At 42.7% G+C, this 16018-nt stretch overlaps 1 protein-coding gene across 2 annotated transcripts in view; it reads right to left on the bottom strand.

Moving 5' to 3' along the window:
- Positions 1–16018, bottom strand: part of Epg5 (ectopic P-granules autophagy protein 5 homolog) — a 100388-nt gene that overhangs the window by 16028 nt on the left and 68342 nt on the right. Inside the window, exons 28-38 of one of the 2 annotated variants that reach the window (XM_036204579.1) lie at positions 13429–13571; positions 12099–12255; positions 10313–10507; positions 8806–9019; positions 8118–8263; positions 7223–7424; positions 6623–6695; positions 5930–6036; positions 3581–3756; positions 1131–1316; positions 11–220 (exon numbers count right to left, since the gene is read on the bottom strand). In XM_036204579.1, coding sequence (XP_036060472.1) covers positions 11–220; positions 1131–1316; positions 3581–3756; positions 5930–6036; positions 6623–6695; positions 7223–7424; positions 8118–8263; positions 8806–9019; positions 10313–10507; positions 12099–12255; positions 13429–13571 — 1809 coding nt within the window. The remainder of the gene's footprint in view (positions 1–10; positions 221–1130; positions 1317–3580; positions 3757–5929; positions 6037–6622; positions 6696–7222; positions 7425–8117; positions 8264–8805; positions 9020–10312; positions 10508–12098; positions 12256–13428; positions 13572–16018) is intronic. The other variant, XM_036204580.1, reaches the window with a different exon arrangement.

Below are 16018 nucleotides of genomic sequence, written 5' to 3'. Positions count from 1 at the left end.
CCCAACTTACACGATGCTTCTGGCCATCAGCAGGAACAGAGAGTCCTGCAGACACTTTCAAGAGCTTCACAATGTGTTCAGCAGAACAGTCTTTGGCCAGGATGACGGATGGTGGGTAATGACTGCTGAAATAACCCAGCACGCTCTGGTAGGACACGAGGTCCACAAGATGCCACGAGAGTGAGCTTGTCTGTCCAAGAAGACTTAGTAAAGGTGAATCCTACAAAGGAAGACATGTTGCTTTACATTCATTCATCTCCCCAGCAATACATGTCTCTAGTTTGTGGTGATATTTTATTTGTGCTTTAATAAATAAAGCTTGCCTGGAGATCAGAGGAAAAGGCCAGCCATTATAAGTAAACAAAGTCAGGCAACAGTAAGTAGCACACGCCTTTAATCCTATCACTTGGCAGGCAGAGATCTGACTGGATCTCTGTGAGTTCAAGGCCACATTGGAAACAGAGAGGTGTGGTGGCACACCCCTTAAATTCCAACACTAGTTATCCATGGAGGTCTAGAGGTCTGTACAGACAGACAGGAAGTGACAGAGCTGGGCAGAGAGCAAATCAGATGGCAGAACAGCAAAGTATATAGGCGTGGGTAGACAGAAAGTAACTCGAATTTGGAAGCTGTGAAGCTGGTGAGGTAAGGTTGGCTGTGGCTTTCCCTATTTCCCTGATCTCTCAGGTTTTCACCCCTATGTCTGGCTCTGTTTTTATATTTAATAAGACCATTTAGAAATTTGTCTACACTAGTTATCTGTGGGCAAACAGCCTATGGTAGGAACAGAAAAGTTAAGGAACCAAGGAGGTACACACCCAAGTTAGCATCAAGTGAAGTCATGGCAAAAGTCCCTTACCATCTACAAGAATTCAGAGAGACTTGGGTGTACACAGCAACATGGACTTCAAGAAGCACACTGAACTAAGAATTAACAAGATAAATTGTTCTAATTCAATAGCGCTCTTTGGATTATTTAGAACTAGACTACGGTCTGTCCAGGAAAGTAAGCATGTAGCCAAATGCACACACACTGACCATCTACTCATCCTGACCTATGCGAGGGCAACATCATCAGGAGCAAACAATGTACTAAGAAGCCAAAGCAATTACAGACTCCCCAGACTTACTGTCTGATCAACCAGCTGAGCTTCCTTTGCCAGTAAAATCATCATGAAAAGGAGACAGACAACCATGCTCTGGGTTTCAGGAAGGGGACTGGGATTCCAGGCATCGGACAGCACACTAACCCAGTTGACTCTGCAGAGTACAGACCCCAAAAACAAGAAACAGCTCTTGGGGCTTCCACGTTCCACCTGAAGTGAACAAAAAACAATTTATAAATGTTTTCATATATCCTACACATGTTTTTAAGAGGTCACTTTCCCCCGGACCATGAGCATCCCTTGATAACCTCACCGTACATATCTTTCTCTCAGGTCCAGCATGTGTGTGCACTCTTGAGCTTGCCTATTTGTACTTCACTGTCGACGCTAATAATTCTAAAGAGAAGAGCGACCTTTGCTATGGGATGTTCTGTATGTTAAATGTGTTGTTCTGATTGGTTAATAAATAAAACACTGACTGGCCAGTAGCCAGGCAGGAAGTATAGGCAGGACAAGGAGAGAGGAGAATGCTGTGAGGTGGAAGGCTGAGGCAGAGAGACGCTGACAGCCACCGCCATGATAAGCCAGATGTAAGGTACCGGTTAGCCACGAGCCACGTGGCAACTTATAGACTAATAGAAATGGGTTAATTTAAGATATAAGAACAGTTAGCAAGAAGCCTGCCACGACCATACAGTTTATAAGTAACATAAGTCTCTTTGTGTTTACTTGGTTGTGTCTGAGGTGCTGCGGGACTGGCAGGTGAGAGAGATTTGTCCTGACTGAGGGCAGACAGGACCAGGAAAACTCTAGCTACAGACCTTCCCTGACCCCAAGCAGATGGAAACTCCCTGTCACTGAGACCCTGGAGCTGCAGCAGTGTCAGGACCTTGGGTGAGCTGGAGCAGGAAGGAAGCTCTGCTGATCAGAAGTTTTCAAACCTCAGTGTATATCAGAACAACTGCTGGAACACCCAAGAGCAGCTAGCTTCCCATGGATGTATTGGGAGCAGGGATGTGCAAATTCCCTTTGAGGTTCATAATGTTCCTGAGACCACACTTGGAGAACTACCACACTAGAATGTATAATATTAATATGAACTTCCAATGTAATGCTGTCTTATAAATGTCTCCACATGACTGGTCTTGAAAATCTAATGCTTAAATTCTATTCAGAAGTTTTCTTGTGGGTGCACTATAAAGTACATATCAATCTGAAAGTTTTATTTTATAGCCTATTTCAATGTTTCTAACTTGTTTACCTTAATAAATTTAGGTGCTATAAATCATTCTTTTAAAGATTATTATTAAAAGCTCTACACTATTTATAAAATAATGATGAGACTGGAATCTGGTGGTGACTCCCATCTGCTCTCTCTTGGAAGATAATTCTTCACTTTTTTATAATCTGTTCTCTAGCCTTTCCATCAGGCTTGCAATTTAAAATGTCCTCAGCATCTGGGCAGGCCAAGGCTATCTAATCCTTAAAACTCCTAGAGACAGAATCTGTATCATTCCTTAATAGACTATTCCACAGTTCAACTAGTGGAATAATGGCATCCCTCTGACTGAAAATGCTGTCTTCATTCTCTCACACGTGACTAAGTATCTGCTCTGGACCTGTGCCTCAACTGCTAAATAGGACCAGCCTCCTTGGAGCTCAACTGCAGAAGAATGACCTCCAAGCCCAGTCAGTACTGGGTAGGGCTTCACAACAAAACACCAGAAGGCCCCAGTACATTTTACTAATCACTGTAAATAGCATTTGTGTCTTAGTAATCATCATAAGTAACCATAGATCTGTATCAATTTAAGCACTTAAATGACTCAACAACAATAAATATGACATTAAGTTAGGAGAAAACACAAATGAACTGATGACTAATGAACTGGAACAATCATAAAAAGCCAAGCCAAAATCATTGAGGAGGTTCTGACAGCAGAAAAACGTACATCAACCTGGCTGCTGCCAAAGTCGCCCTGCGGCTCCTGGAACTATGGCTTCTGTTGCAAAGGTTCGCACGCACATCCGTGGCCCTTCCTTAAGATTATTCCAGGTCCTTCTATGATCACAATGTGTCACTGGTTGTTACAAGGATTTTCGCTCTTACAGTCTAACTATTCAGTTGCATAATTGCTGAAATCAACTTGGAGTTGAGTACTAATTCACATTTGCTTTCACACAACACTCACAAGTGGTTCTAACAATATTAGCCAATATTATAACAATGTTTATAAAAATAAACACTAGCCAGGACTGAGCAAGACTCGGTAAACTAGGGACTCTCACAACTTTATCCCTAAAACTAGAGGATGGCCACCATATTAGAGGCAGTCTTCCTCTGTGTTTTTAAACTGGCCTCTAATAGATGTGTTCAAATCCCCCACTAACGCATGACTTCCACAGGCTGCTGCTCTCTACAGCATGCACCAGAGTGAAACAGAATGCCCACACATGGGCGAGGAGCCACCAACCTTGAAGAAGGCCTCCATGAGCCTCTGGTCAGGGTGCAGGTCCTTCCACTCGAGATTCTGATATGCATTATGAAACGTGTAGAGAATGAACTCTGGCATCTTGGGTGCTGTGCATGCTTCACAGTAATGCAGCAGGTGCAACCGCAGGGCTCCTTCGTCACCTGGCAATAGCTTGTCTAAAATATGAAAAGAAAATACAGTTCAAGTCATTGGTGTCTTTAAAAAAGGGCAGGAAAGAAAAAGAAATGCTTACATAAAACAGAAACTTGAACTTAAAGGTCTTTGCAAAGTGGTTAGCTTTTTTCTTCACAACTTCAAAATGGCTCTTTAACTCAAACACATATCTACAGCCTGCTCCCCTCTCCCACCTCTGGTCTCACCCCATTGGCGCATCTTTCTTCAGTTAGTATTTTGGAAGACTTCCTCAAAAGAAACTATTCCAACAGTTCTCAAAACAATAAAGAGAATCAACAAGTACACAAAAGACACTCGGCATTACTAAGTATCACAGAAATGCAAAAATAAACCAGATGAGGGCAGGAAGACAGCTAAACAGCTGAAAGAGCTTGCTGCCAAGCCTGACAACCAGAGTTTGATTCCTGGAACCCACATGGAGGAAAGAGAGAACCCATTTCCACAAGCTGTCCTCCAACCTCTGTTGTAGAACATTATGTCAAGGTGTGTTACTTTTGTTTATGCTCCGGAATGTTTGTTTAATGTTGCAAAGATGTGTTTGATTGAATAAAATTCCCCTGCTGTCAGGAGGCTGAAGCAGCAAGTAGCCGACAGGAAGTGGTAGGGAGGAGCCAGGCGGAGAAGGGTTGTTAAGGAGGGGCGAGGACAAGCAGGAGGGCTTTTGGAGGACTCAAGCAAAATCATACACACACACACACACACACACACACACACACACACACACACACACAATGTAAAGAAAAAATTAAAATCACAGTGAATTACCACTTAATTTATTTTTATTTTATGTAGATGGGTGTTTTGCCAGCATGTGTCTGTGCACCACAAGCATGTTGTAGCCACAAAGGTCAGAAGAGAGTTGTTCCCTTGTGTGGTGGTATTGTGTTCCCCGAAATATTGTGTGTTCCCCGAAATAAACTTATCTGGGGTCAGAGAACAGGACCACCACAATATTAAACATGAGGATAGGCAGTGGTAGCACACGCCTTTAATCCTAGCATTTCAGAGACAGAAATACCTCTGGATCTCTGAGTTCAAGGCCACATTAGAAACAGCCAGGCTTGGTGACACACGCCTTTAATCACAGAAATCCAGCCTTTAATCCCAGGAGTGACAGCAGAAAGTAGAAAGATTATATAAGGCATGAAGACCAGAAACTAGCAGCATTTGGCTGGTTAAGCATTTGGCTGGTTAAACTTTTAGGCTTTGGCGCAGCACAGTTCAGCTGAGACTCATTTGGATGTGGACACAGAAGCTTCCAGTCTGAGGAAACAAAACAAGCTGAGGAACTGGCGAGGTGAGGTAGCTATGGCTTGTCCTGATTCTCTGATCTTCCAGCAGTCACCCCAATAACTGTCCTCAGGTTTGATTTTATTAGACTTTGAAGACTTTGAAGATTCATACTACACCCTTAGAACTGGACTCAACAGATGGTTGTGAGCCATCATCGGAGTGCTGGGAATTGAACCCAGGTCCTCTGGAAAAGCCACCAGTGTTAACTGCTGCACCATCTCTCTAGCCCCTAGGATTCCTTGTATTGAAAAGATGGGAGAGCTGAGAAGATGGCTCAGTGGATGAAGTGCTGCTGGGCCAGCATGAGGCCCTGAGTTGAGGAACACAGCACCCACATAGAATGTGAGTGTGGACAGTGTGTGCTGCAGCCCCAGTACTGGAGAGTAGGCCAGGCAGGTCTGGGGAGCTCGCTAGCCAGCCAGTCAAACCAAACCAGAGAAGTTCAGTGAGAGACCGTCACAAAACACAAAGTAAGGGGGACCATGACAGAGGCAGCTAACTCAACACAGCTCTCACGAAGGTGTGAGCAGGTGGACACACACACAAAAAGAATACACAATACAGAAGATAAGTGGAAGAATGCAAGGAAAAAAAAGACTCCTATAGCTTCCTGGAGTCGGGGTATAAACTAGCTCTGCCATTACGGAAAGCTCCTGAGAAGCTGAGAGTAGGCAAGGCTCAGTGGGCCGCACTACGCAACTCAGAGCATCCTCACAGGACACTGGGTAAGGAACCGTGGCAGAGGCCGGTCTCCTGACAGCTTCTTTGTCTTCCGGTTGACATGAAGATGAAAGCACGAGGAAAGAGGGATGGAGAGGCTGAAGGGGAGGCTCAACCAGGCATCCCATGACACCTGCCTACCTTTAAAACTCCCATGCAGTGAGCCAACACAGTCAGTGAAGAGCTGCACAATATCGGAGGCCACCACAGCATCACTCTCTAGCCAGGGGTAATGTCGCTGCTGGCTACTTCACAGGAAAGAAACACAGGCTTAGAAAGGAAAGCACACATGATAGAATTACGAGTCTAGAACCGGCCTGAAGTACACTCTGCACTTCCAAGCTGGGAGCTCTGAAAGCCAATGACAACATGCAACATCAACCATTAACACTGACCCCCCTCTTCTCCTTAGGCCAGTACTAGGTTCTCTAGTTTATTTGCTCACAAAACAATGTTTTCATTTAACTTCAGAGTTACATGATTAAGGGGGCATTCCCAACTCAATAATTCTGAAAATAGCTGAGACCCATATTTGTAGACCTACTTTATTTAAAAAAAAAAAATTAAGTATGCAAACAAATTCAACTTCCTTGCCATGGAAAATTGGAAATTAGTGGTTCATTTTGTTCCAAAATTAATATCAAGATAACATCACTGATCACCCAGATGAATAATTATATAAACAAAAAATGGCTTGACTTTTGTATTTTATCAATTTAAATGTCATTATATTAAAAATTAAATCTGTGAAATCATCATGACCTATACTAAATATCATTAGAACTTTAAGTAAATAAATTCCAAAGAAGTCTGAGTATATGAAAAACTATTTACCTTTCACTGTCTTCTAAAACCAGGATCCAGGGCTTAAAAAGCTGGATGATCTGGGAGTGCAGGGATCTTAGCACTGAAACAGCAGAATTGTTAGACACAAGAAAGGGTCTCCCTCTGGCTATTGGCTACATTTCATACTAGATGTGTCAACATCCACTGCTCCTCACTCTGCCTTTGCTGGTACAGAAATGCTATGGTTAGCATAACTATGCAGGTTTCTTTTCATTTGCTACAATGAATTGAGTTTAATTTTTATTATAACACAATGTCATAGCCAATTTTATAATGTCCATTTTCCCAAAATATATGCTTCATATTCTGAACACTGTCCTAACCTAGGTAAATGACAGGAGGAAGGAGTTAGAGAAATACACCTCTTTGTACCATACCCCACTAAGGAGGGGCACAGACAAGCCACAGCAAGCATCCTGTATTCACTGTGAAATCACACAGGTATGATGATTACACGAGCTCACACCTGTGTCACGTTTTTCTCTTCCGTCACCATGACATTTGAGAAGGGTCTATTAACGTGTCTATTTGAATCTCTTCTAATGGAAGGCACAGCACTTAGCTCCTACCACACTGGAAGCACAATACCTTCTCTGCTGCTAGTAGTTGGGTCTTGGGCCAAAGAGGCGATTTCTAAGTCAATCAGCCTTTTCACAAGGTATCCCAAAAATGTCTTCACATCAGCCATATAAGGGGTCCATTTTGAGAATAATCCAAAGCTTTTAAAGTCCAGCTTGGATAACCGAAGCTTATAAAAGAAGTCAGAAAGCCATTGGATGGTCTCCATTACCTAGAAGAGATGACCAACCACACACTGCTCACTAAACATCTGCTGTGGAGCAGCACTGTCCCCAGCCCCCTCTTCTTCCTGTTGCTGGAAATGAGACGCACTAGGAGAGCGCTTCACCACTGAGCCATGCCTGCAAGTCCTTTATACACAGTGCTATGACAGTTTGTGATGGAAACATAGATTTTTGACAGAACTACAAAAAGACAGAAAATTAGTAGGTTTAAAACTCTAAGCAATAGAATCTCTATTTCAGATATAGTCTCCCTTTTTCCTTATTTTTGAGGTTGATTTTTGTTTGGTTGTTTGTGGTGATGAGGTCTCAGATAGGCCAAACTGGTCTGAAACTCAAAATACTTTAGCTGAGGTCTCCTAGATGCTACAACTGCAGGTAACCAGATGTCCTTAGGTGGGCGGAAGGTTTGTACAGGGGGGATGCCGGCTTTCATTCTGTTCAGATAGGGATGGAGCTTCATTCAGGAGCATAGGAGAAAAGCCGTCCAGGCAAGGGGGCAGAGGAAGCAAAGGTCAAAGACATGGAACACACACACACACACACACACACACACACACACACACACACGTCACAGACCAACACACACACACACACACACACACACACACACACACACACACACACACACACACACACACACACACACACACACACACACGTCACAGACCAAAGCTACACACCTGCTTGTCTGACAGAACATCTGAGGCACTGTGGAGCACAGAGCTCTCTGCAGAAGCTGCCCCCTGCTGGCTGCTTGGGGCAGAGCAGCCCAGGGCTCTCAATGTGGCTTTCCAGCACTCAGGACTCAGCAACTGCTCTGCAGAGCCTAGAGAAGGGATAGAGACATCAGGTCTGTGTTTTTCCCAAACCATTTTTTAACCTGAATCAAAAAACATGTGTACTTTACAAATCAATGATGATGATCTAACCAACTTTGTAGGGCTATGTGGTAGAAGGGACCAAAGTGAAGAAACAAGAAAAATGTCTTAACTGGGAGTGAGCTCCACAGAAGACACTGGGGCTGGGGAGGGGTGACCTCACCCTCCTACTGTGATTAAGAAATGGTAATAGTGTGTGCGTGTGCGTGTGCGTGTGTGTGTGTGTGTGTGAGATGAGTGTGAGGCAGATGCACACATGACACAGCACCCTATACGGAGACTAGAGGACAATCTTGGGGAGCTGGTTCCCTCCTCATCATGGTTTCTAGGAACCTAACTCTGGTCATGAGGCTTGGGTGGCAAGGACTTTGCCTGCTGAACCATTTCTCCAGCCTCATCTTAACATTTTTAGATGGCATCTACAGAGTGGTAAATGTGCTATCAAATACTCACTGAGATCTTATCAATCATAACAAATGAAGATACTCACTTTGCACCAGCAGCCTGAGAACGTCACTGTACTGGTCAGGGAACTGGTACAGTAGAAGGTGAGTCCAGTGCTTACAGAAAAGATTAAATGGCATCAAAATATCTTCATCTGGTTCAAGGCCCCAGGCAGTAAGTGCCAAGTGAATGGACTCCAGAAGCCTGGTACGATCAGACAGAGGAGGTTTAGTGGCGTTTAACCATTGCTTAACATCGAACTAAAAAAGAAACAGAAACAAGAAGCAGTTTTATTTACATTAGAAAATTAGATGAAAGAGAGGTCTGTGCAAATTTAAAAATCAAAGACAATCTTGCAGTTACCTGTCTACAAACATAGAAACTAAAATGTACACACAAGTACATGGCTGAATGTAACTGATGGGAACCATGATGCCACCATCTCTATCAATTCTCTGAGCTGAGGTCGTGTCCTCAGCTCAACAACCTTCTTTTGAAATATAAAATCTTACTTGGGACTGGGTAAGGACATGGTCAGAAACAGAGCACTCACTTTGAATGTTCACAGCCCTAGGTTTGACACCTTGCATTGCAAAAATACAAAACCAAAACAAGAAACCACCTATTAACTAACTATTCACTACTGGTTTACAATTCCATTCTATTTCTGAAAATTCCCTACATTTCTATCTTTTTGTAAGTGTCCTCTCTGAGACCTCATCTGAGTTTCAGAGCTGTCCTTCATTTGTTAGTGTCAGAACCAAGTGGCCACTTTATGGACCTTATTTAACAGCCATTTGTTCAGTGGCATTAGTCACCTACCTACGTTTATAAAATTCAGACTGATAGAATCTTCCAGTGTTCCATACCATAAAAATATATTCACCTCTGTTATAGACTGGGCTCAGTCTCTTTGCTCTAAAAAAATGCCAGGGTCCCATTGCTTCATAAATGTCATGGAAGCATAACTGAAGGTGCTGACATTCTCGAATGGATAAGTCACTGCCTTGCTCTGACAGTCTCCTATTCAGATGAGGATAAGGGAAGCTTATTTAGACTAGGTTTATCCAAAATATGAGTCTGACATACAATAACTCACAGATCAAACAATGTAAGAGCAAATTCAAGATACATTTAAAAGGTTTATTAAACTCCTCTTAGGAATATTTCATGACTGTACTGTTTTTAAAGAAAGCTTGGGCCAGGAATGGTAACACATGCCTTTAATTCCAGCACCAGGGAGACAGAGGCAGGTGAATCTTTCTGAGTTTGAAGCCAGCCTGGTCTACAGAGTGAGTTCCAAAACAACCAGGGCTACACAGAGAAACCTTTCTCAAAAAAACAAACAAAACAAAACACAACACAAAGCTTGGGAAGCTGTGCTTTGGGAAGTCACACTCTGTCAAGTAAGACTGTCTATACAGCACAGCCATTGCCCTGCCCACAAAGGGGAGGCTGTACCAGCTACTCAAAGATCATGCAATGTGGAAAGGGCTTCTTGGCATGGGAAGTAACAGTCATTTCTGGTTCTTCCCAGGCGGAATCATTAGTACCTTGGTGAGCAGCATGAAAATCATATCACTGTTGTCCTCACTTAGAAACTTCACCACTTTCTCATACAGCTGGATGAACTCAGCCGGCGCAGCATTGGGAGTGAAGAAAGGGGAAAGCAGAGAGCAGAGACGCCTGTTCTTCAGAATAGTCTGCAGCACCTTCCTGCATTCCGATTTAGTGCCGCTGATAAACACCTGGCACCATAAAAGGAGAACAGTCATTCAATTTCCCCTCTGCTTTTCTTAAGCAGGCAATCTTCAAAGGTACTAAATAAGGTAAAATAATTTCTGTAAATGAAAATATAAAATTATCAGAAAATATCTAAAATCATGCACTTTTAATCCTAGAACTAGGGAGGCAGAGGCAGGCAGATCTCTGTGAGTTTGAGGGCAGCCTGATCTACAGAGCGAAATCCAGGACAGGACACCAAAACTACACACAGAGAAACCCTGTCTCAAAAGACAAAAAAAAACAAAAAAAACAAAAAAAAAAAAAAGAAGGAAACAGCCTGGTCAACATAGTGAGTTCCAGGACAGCCAGGGCTACAAAGTGCACCCCTGTCTCAAATAATAATAAATGAATTAATGTGGTTCAAAAGCTAAAACGCACTAGAATCTCAGTGATTCTCTAAGCAATCTCAGGGTCAGGAAGGTTTTTCTAAGATGATCATAACTAAAATTATAGGCAGGGCTCATGGTATGACAATTTTAAATTTTCAACTTCAGTGAGCTACAAAGAATCATAAAGTATAAAAAAAGAATTAGAAAAATATATTGCTCTCCAAATACTATGTGAATAACCATCCAAAGAATTTTCAATCAAATCAAAACCCAAAAATGTACAAAGGAAAATAAAATAACACACACACACACACACACACACACACACACACACACACACGAAAGCAATACAAATTCTGAATGTGATGGCATTCTACTTCCCTTATCAGATTAGGCAAATTTAAAAAAATCAATCCCAGTACCATAAACTAGGAATAATTCCTAATGTTAGTTATGATTGTGTAACCATGTGTAAACCTTCCAGCAGGGTAGTGAGCAAATGCATTCAATTCTACAAAATATAAATACACATTTACATCAAATAAATGGTGGCAGACACAGCACCTGGGAGGCGGCGGTGGCATTCGGAGAGAGCAGCACTGAACCCTGTCAGAAGCCCTGGCTCATTTCTCGGCCCAACACTCACAGGTGCATACTTCAGGGGAGTTGCTTCATCTTTCAAAGGCCAGTTGCTTCTTTTTTAAAATTTTTTTATAGCAATATTGAGGATTGAACTTAAGGTCTCTCATGCATGCTATGGTCCCTACTTTTTTTTCTTTGTTTAACTTTTTGAGACAAGGTCCTACTAAGTTGCCCAGGTTGGCCTTGAACTCATTCTGTAGTCTAGGCAGGCCTTAAACTTGGGTCCTAAGTAACTGAGATTACAAGGCTATGCCACTCGAATCCATTCTGCTTGATCATTTTCAAGACAGGAAATCGACATGAGGACAAACTGTAAAAATTAATTAGAAGCTATTTTGCAAACGATGAAGGAACTTCGGCAATGTTATTGTTAGTGATACTAACAACCTATGCCAAAATATGTCACCCTAGCTTTTCAGATATGAATAATTTAATCTCTCTTGTAGAAGAAGCAACATTCTATACCACATTCTACCAGCGACACAGGAAGCCAACAATTCTCCAGAGGCTTGTGACTGTATTAGTCAGTACCCCTGGGGATTCACTGTGTGAGCATGTGGCTGACAGCTGGGAATGGTCTTACCTGTCCCAAGATCTCGATGCATGATGTGAAGAACTGCCTTGTAGGAGGATGGCGCTGGGTCTCTTCGCTGACATAGTCCACAACAGTAAAGAAGAGGCTGATGCCAATCTTCTGAACCCCAGGTGTAGGCTGCAACTTATAAGCATTCACTAAGGCCCTGTGGGGAAATATGAACACAATATTTATTTATAGTAAATAATCCATATCCTCAAATGTCTCTGTTTTTCTCACTCCTCAGGCAATATTTGTAAGAGTCTTCAGAGCCCTATGCAAATAACACTTTAAAAATACTACATGTGATAAATGTGTATCTGTCAATTACCCAAAAATTCACTTGTAATACATAGTAATGATTTCATATGCCCCTGTGGAAAATAAAGTCAGCTGTTATTATAAGGGCCAATTAGCATCCTAGCACTTATTAAAGTTTTTCATATATTGTATATAATTCATAGTTACTTGACTTTTGTATTCCTTACATTTTTAAACACAAGAATGTGATCTCTTTACATTTTAAAATTCACAATATGCCTGAGGGTAAGATGGGCACCAGGCACACAAGTGGTACAAGTACCTATGTGCAGGAAAACTCTAGTACACAGAAAACAAACCGAGTTACAACTGCTTTCCTAAGACTTTCTTCTAATGCTCACTTCTAGTACCTTCCCAGGGATGAAAACACCAGGCTGCAGCTAACCTGATCTAATCCTGGAGGAATTCAATGCCTTCCACACACCATCCCAATCTGCTGAAGGGATCAGTGGCTTGCCGTGATGTGGAGTCATCTTAAACTAACTTCCTCTCCCAAGCTTGTCCAGCCGGCTTTAGGAAAAGTGAATATATGCCAGGAGCTCTCAGAGAAAACCACAAGGTCGTATGAAGTTACTAAGTACACTCAGAAGTCCTCATCCCCGGAAGTGACTGGGTGAACTTCAGTTTAGAATCTGAGTTGACAGTGTTAGCTTCCCAGGTGAGAACAACTGGAGTGTAAATCCCCCACCACTGAGGTCCCATGCCGGTATCATCTTTCAAGGGTCTGCAAACTTGTTCTGAAAAGGCCAGCCAGATAGGAAATACTTTGTTTGTGAGCCCTAAAGCAGCATCATGAACAGTCGATTCTGTTGTTGAAGCTTGTAAGTCATAGCCACCGTGAGCAACAGAAATGGCTATGCTCCAATAAAACCATTTGTAAAAACAGAGCTACTCAGATTGGGCCCAAAGGACCTAGTTTGCTCATTTGCATACTAAATGACTGGGGCGGAGGGGTGAAGTGCTCTGAATGCCTACTATCAACAAAGCTGATAAGAACTGGGATGTCACCAGGACTTACGTGATCAGGTTTTCTGCATGCACAGCAGCTTCCACAATGGTAAGTGCAGGAGGCTGAGCAGCTTCTGCTTGGAACTGCCTTATTTCTTTTTGCAGAACATGAATCTGCTGGCTGATGGCTTCATTCTTATACATACCTTCAAACTAATAAGAATTCAAGCAGTCAGCAGACGCTTTAAGTTGTTATTGTTTGCTTTTGGTTTTCTGTTGTTTTGTTTTTGAGATGGTCTTTCTTTGTGGCCTTAAACTCATGGCAATCCTCCTGCCTCAGCCTCCCAAGCGCTAGGACCAGAGGTACGGTCTACCACACCTAGCCCTCAACAGTCTTGTTTCCCCTAATACTTAGAACAAGTGTTTTATTATAAGCACACTGGCAAATGATAAAGAGATTATTATTATAGTCAATAATGCAATTTAATTCAAAACTTGATTTAATGTAAAATGAATGGGAAATTATGTTTAAAAAAAACTACTCATGAATTATTCTAGCACTCAATCTAGAAGCAGAGGATCATGAGTTCAGGGCCAGCCTGTGCTACACAGAGACCCTGACTCTTTTTTTTTTTTTTTGAGACAGTCCAAAAAAAAAAAAAAAAAAAACAACTGTGTAGCTTTGGAGCCCTTCCTGGAACTCACTCTGTAGCCCAGGCTGGCCTCAAACTCCGCCTGCCTCTGCCCCTGCCTCCCCAGATCAAAGGCGTGCACCATCGCTGCCCAGCTTGAGACCCTGACTCTTAAAAAAACCAACAAACACACAAACAAAGTAAGGTGAGGGGGAAACAGCTCACAGTGGTGAGAGTACTTGCCTAGTACACAGGGCTCTAGATTATTCAATCCCCATCCGTAGAGTAGGGGCAGCTATTAACGGACTCAGGGTCTGTTTGGTTGGGTTTTATTTATTTAATGAAGAATCGAATTTAAATAGAATTTTTCTTCTTTGGTGCGTGTGTTTGCTTTTTGGAGATAAGGTCCTACACAATTCAGACTGACCTAAAACTCACTATTTAGCCAAGGAGGACTTGAATTCCTAGTTCTCTTGCCTCCACCTCCCAAGTGTTTGGACTTCATACACGTGCCACTACACCTGGATTAAAGGCATTTTCTTATAAAAATACCAAAAGCTGTAGCTATGTATTAACCTATAAACTGATATGATGATGAACTAACTTATAAATGATTAAAAATATTTGACAAAACATTCTCTTTCTTTTATGTTTCAATTGTTCTAATGAGGCTCTTCCTTTCTTTGTCTTTTTTTGGAGGGAGACAGGGCAGAAGGATGAGACAGGGACAGTCCCATACAGTTCAGGATTCAACGTGCTCTCCAGGATCCGATTAACCAGAGGCATCATACTGCAACTAATTAATAGCATGTTCCAGAGGAATGCCAGCCTCTTTAAAGAATGAGACCCACTGGCAGTCTGGGGTGATGGCTTAGTTGATCAGATGTTTGTCACACAGCATGAGGACGAAAGTGCCAACCCTAGTACCCAAGCGGAGCACGGTGGCATGTGCAAAAAGATCCCTGGGTCCCTCCCAGTCAGCTAACTTAGCCTACTTAGTAAGCCTCAGCCAGTGAGAGATCCTGTCTCAGAAGAGGAAAGTAGATGACACTTGAGGTTGTCCTCGTACACATGCACATACCAAAAACAGAACTAGATCTACTCAGAAGTGACCAGTTTCTGATGCCATCATCTCCCTGGCCACGATTCTTCTCCCTACACTTCAAATACAAGTTCTGACTGACTCTAACATCCTCAGGCAGGCCCTTTAAGTGTTTTACTTTGTGCGAGGAAATGAGAATTACACACAATTCCTCAGAAGCTCTACTCACTCACGCCGTTCTCTCCATTGTTTGCCTAGAACACATAAAGTCCTGGGTTGGACCCCCAGCACTGTATAAACTGGACATAGTGGTGCACACCTGGATCAGTTCAAGGTCATCCTTGACTATATAACAAGTTTAGCGCCAAGCATACCACCATGCTGGTGTTTGAACTCAGAACCTCATACTGCAAGACAAGCATTATAGATCTCAACAAGGATACCAAGAGTGAGCTGGGTGGAACTATGGTCGGCAATATCATCACCATCCTCCAAGTGGTGAGTTGCTGGGACCTGTGCAAAGGTGCCTCTGTCAGCACCCTGTAAACACAGCTCCCTCCCAGACAACCTTGCCTATGATGCCTCTAGTGCCACTTCCCAAATAATCAGCAACAACCTGAACCATAACCTTCAAACACCATACTCCTCACAGGCAACCAGACCCCAAGATCTACAAAGTCTCTACCTCTGTGCACTAAGAATAAGATGGTAGCAAAAAGAGTGCCAAGGATGCCACTTCTTCATGCAGAGTGAGAGGGTTGGGCTGATCACACCAAGCAATGCAAGGTTATTGCCCAGAGAAAAAAGTACATCACCCATATGCCCCAGCGTATCACCTCTGCATTCCCAAAATCCTAGAGCAGCAGCAGCAGCAGCAGCAGGCAAAAGCCTACACAAGACAGCCACGTTTGACTGTCTCTGAGACCAAGGCAAACACAACAAAAATAAGCCCAGAAGGCTGTCCCAGTGATAGATAAGGGTTTGAC

The sequence above is a fragment of the Onychomys torridus genome, chromosome 13 (assembly GCF_903995425.1).
Source record: "Onychomys torridus chromosome 13, mOncTor1.1, whole genome shotgun sequence".
Classification (NCBI taxonomy): domain Eukaryota; kingdom Metazoa; phylum Chordata; class Mammalia; order Rodentia; family Cricetidae; genus Onychomys; species Onychomys torridus.
The sequence above is the reverse complement of the archived record's forward strand: the minus strand, read 5'-3'. Positions and strand labels throughout refer to the sequence as shown.